We start from the raw sequence: 3,156 nt of genomic DNA on the forward strand, positions 1-3,156 counted from the left end.
CCACCCCCAACCTCCCCCTATTCACCAAGCCTTCGTTACCCTGTCTCTGGAATACGCCACGGTCCACTGCCTCCCTCCTAAAAAATAAAAAAAATGGAGGGCTGAATACAGGGACTCTGCTGGCTGCATCGCATTAAGCTTGCAAAAAAAATTATGAATTTGGAATGCAATCGATTTGGCGGCTATCAGTTGAATAGATGCAATTCAGACTGGATGCATGGAGTACATGGAGATGTAATGCTGGTCGGCAGAGGGGGAGGTGGGCTGCAGAGGGTTCTTGTGTGGGGTGACAAAAGTGCAGTGAAAAGTGATTCTACTTTGCGTAGAAGGCGCCCAACTCAGCATATGTAAGCTTGCGTGCGTTATTCACTGTTTAAAACCGATGGGTTTTTTTCTCATACAGCAAAATAATTCATTTTTTAATTATTATTCAACTGCAATAATCTCTGGGAGTGTGACTTTTTCAAAGACTTTAGAACCTGGGTGTCATCTTTGTAATCTTTTGTACCGTTTCTCAAAGCACGTTGAAAAGCCATGTTGTTTCCCAGGTTTGGATAAATAAGAAGCAAAGAAAGAAGGGGATGAAAAATATTTGAGTTTAAGTTTAATTTATTATATAGAGAGTGTTGATAAATTAACATGTTTAGAAAATGAAGTACTTTTTTATAGGAATTTAAACAAGTCAAGCAAGTTTCTGTCAAACTCTTTTTCACAACTCTCCTGGTCTCAAGCCCTGCTTAGATCAGTTCTTTAAACTGATTTTGATACCAAACACAGCACAATTTTTTTTAACCTTTAAAAAGAAAATAAAGCTTACATTAATAAGAAGTTTTGTGACTGGGATCTGATCACCAATTTTGTAAAGATTTGACCTACCGATACAAATTTTAGCTGATTCTAATGTCATTGTAGAACAATGAATAACAAGAAAGTAGAACAATGAATAACAAGAAAATACTTTACACCAACATTCTCAATTGAAGTGGTTTGGAAAACGTTGTGCTGTGTCTCTCTGCATCACAGATTGTGGAACATAAATACCCATAAAAATAACACCACTAAAACTAAGTATATGCCATTCACTCCTTTTAACAATATAGACTTCAAAGTAGACGATAAATGATCAAACATGAGTCTTCAACAGATTGAAATATAGTAGTGTACAAGTGGAGCTCCACCTCTGTGAATTTGTCTTCATATTTTTGTTCCTGAACTCTCTGTCAGATTCTGAAGAAACAGTAGCTAGAAAATATAAAGTAAACTTTTCTTCCCAGAATCTTCTTGCAGCTTTTCTGCCTCCTTTGGCTCCGTATTTAAACTCCTCAGTGATCCTGAATATAGCTAACCGAGTCTTGTTCCCAAAGTAAAAACATCCAAACCACAGATCTCTTCAGGCCCCGTTTTAGTGCTTATGTGTGGGACATTCACTGATCAGTAAAAAGATCTGCTTTTCTAGTTTCCAATCATCTAATCTCTGACTGAAAGATTGGTTCATTCTGGTTGGTGTTTTCTATTAAAATGTTGTGAAATACCCCTCTACCTCATGTCCGAATGATATTGTTGCCCAATTTGTGGAACATAACATGTAATATAACAAGTACAGCAAACCTGTTGTTTGTACGTCAAGAATGTAATAAAAACTGAGATTTTTTTAAGGAAAATTTATAGAAAAGTCACCTCAATTTACACTCCTGATGTCTCACAGGTTAATAGCCTATTATTCTGCCGGACAAGCTTATTTGTGATTATCTTTTTGGAAGTAATTGTCACTATCCTTTTTCAAAGATTTTCCTTGTGGCTGACAGGCAGGATGAATGAATGAATTCAATATAGCGAAAGCGGAGCATCACCTCTTTGCCCGGCCTACCTATGTACCGCTCTTAATACGGGATAAAAACACGGCACATCTGGGTATCATTGTCATTGTATTAGCCAGCTGATCCCTGACATCAGTTTATGAGTCTGTAATCTTCTCTCTCGCACAATAGGCGGACTGAACCATCTAACCCCCGTCGGGAAGAGAGCCATGATACAGGAATAATGTTCCACACTAAAAAAAAAATAAAAAGAATAAGAAAGAATAAGAATCTCCTTGCCAGCACAAACTCTAAGCTCCATAAGACTTGCCCTGGTTTAGCAGAATGCACACACACACACACACACACACACACACGCACGCGCGCACGCGCGTGTGCAGGCAGGCAGGCTGCTACTTGCCCCTCCCCCTTTTTTCTTTCTCCATCTTTGTCTCTAGAGCGAATTCAATTTTGTCTTCTCCAACCGACGGCTTAAATGCAGACAATCTTATCAGCGGCTGTGCAAGCAGTGAGGGACGTGATTGAAACACCCCTGAAGTATTTCCAAAGCAGACAAACCTTTCAGGAGTCCTAATTGTGTCAGTGTGTATGCGTGCGAGTGCAAGTGTGTGTCTGTGTGTTTCTTCTTGGTCAAACACAAATGCACAGATATGCCAACATTATCACACCCTTCCCTACTTTGATCCTCGGTGTCTTCCTTCTCTTTCCCGAGTTGCTCAGGAATCATAATTTGCTATTTTGATTGTTCGGTTAGTATTTTTCGAATTTTGATTGATACACAACAATAAGCAATCACTAGAAACCGCTGGTAGAAAATGATTTATTTATTTTTTTCCTTTTTGCTCTGGCTTCTTGTTGAAAATGGTCTCTCCGTTCTCCCTGCAGTCGTACATGGAGGACCACTTGAAGAACAAGAACCGTCTGGAGCGCGAGTGGGAGGCGCTCTGCTCCTACCAGGCCGAGCCCAGCGCCTGCAGCGTTGGCCAAGGCGAACAGAACTCCAAGAGGAACCGAGCTGATGCCGTGGTCGTTTGTAAGTTTGCCTCAGATCTGTTACTTTCTTTTCTTTTCATTTTTGTTGTTGTTGTTGTTCTCTTTGGCTTGTGAAAGTGTCTCTATCATGTCCAAGACGGGAAGAATGAAGGGTCAGCAATGTGTTTGCATCACTTTTTTTAAACAGATGGAGTATAAAAGCAGACTGATAAACAGGCCAGAACAATACTTTGGAACATATGCTTCCAAAGCAAACAATCACTGGCAGCTGTCTTGCCAAAAAGCGTCTAATACACTTACTTTATTAATCCCTTCTTGGAAATCTGTCTCTGTCTATATATATATA

The 3,156-nt window shown here is 39.7% G+C and overlaps 1 protein-coding gene across 1 annotated transcript in view; it reads left to right on the top strand.

Moving 5' to 3' along the window:
* The window catches only part of ptprn2 (protein tyrosine phosphatase receptor type N2), a 147,625-nt gene that overhangs the window by 120,556 nt on the left and 23,913 nt on the right, over window positions 1-3,156 (top strand). The window contains exon 14 of the mRNA XM_008396736.2: window positions 2,703-2,850. Coding sequence (XP_008394958.1) covers window positions 2,703-2,850 — 148 coding nt within the window. The remainder of the gene's footprint in view (window positions 1-2,702; window positions 2,851-3,156) is intronic.

Source organism: Poecilia reticulata, linkage group LG20 (assembly GCF_000633615.1).
Source record: "Poecilia reticulata strain Guanapo linkage group LG20, Guppy_female_1.0+MT, whole genome shotgun sequence".
NCBI lineage: Eukaryota > Metazoa > Chordata > Actinopteri > Cyprinodontiformes > Poeciliidae > Poecilia > Poecilia reticulata.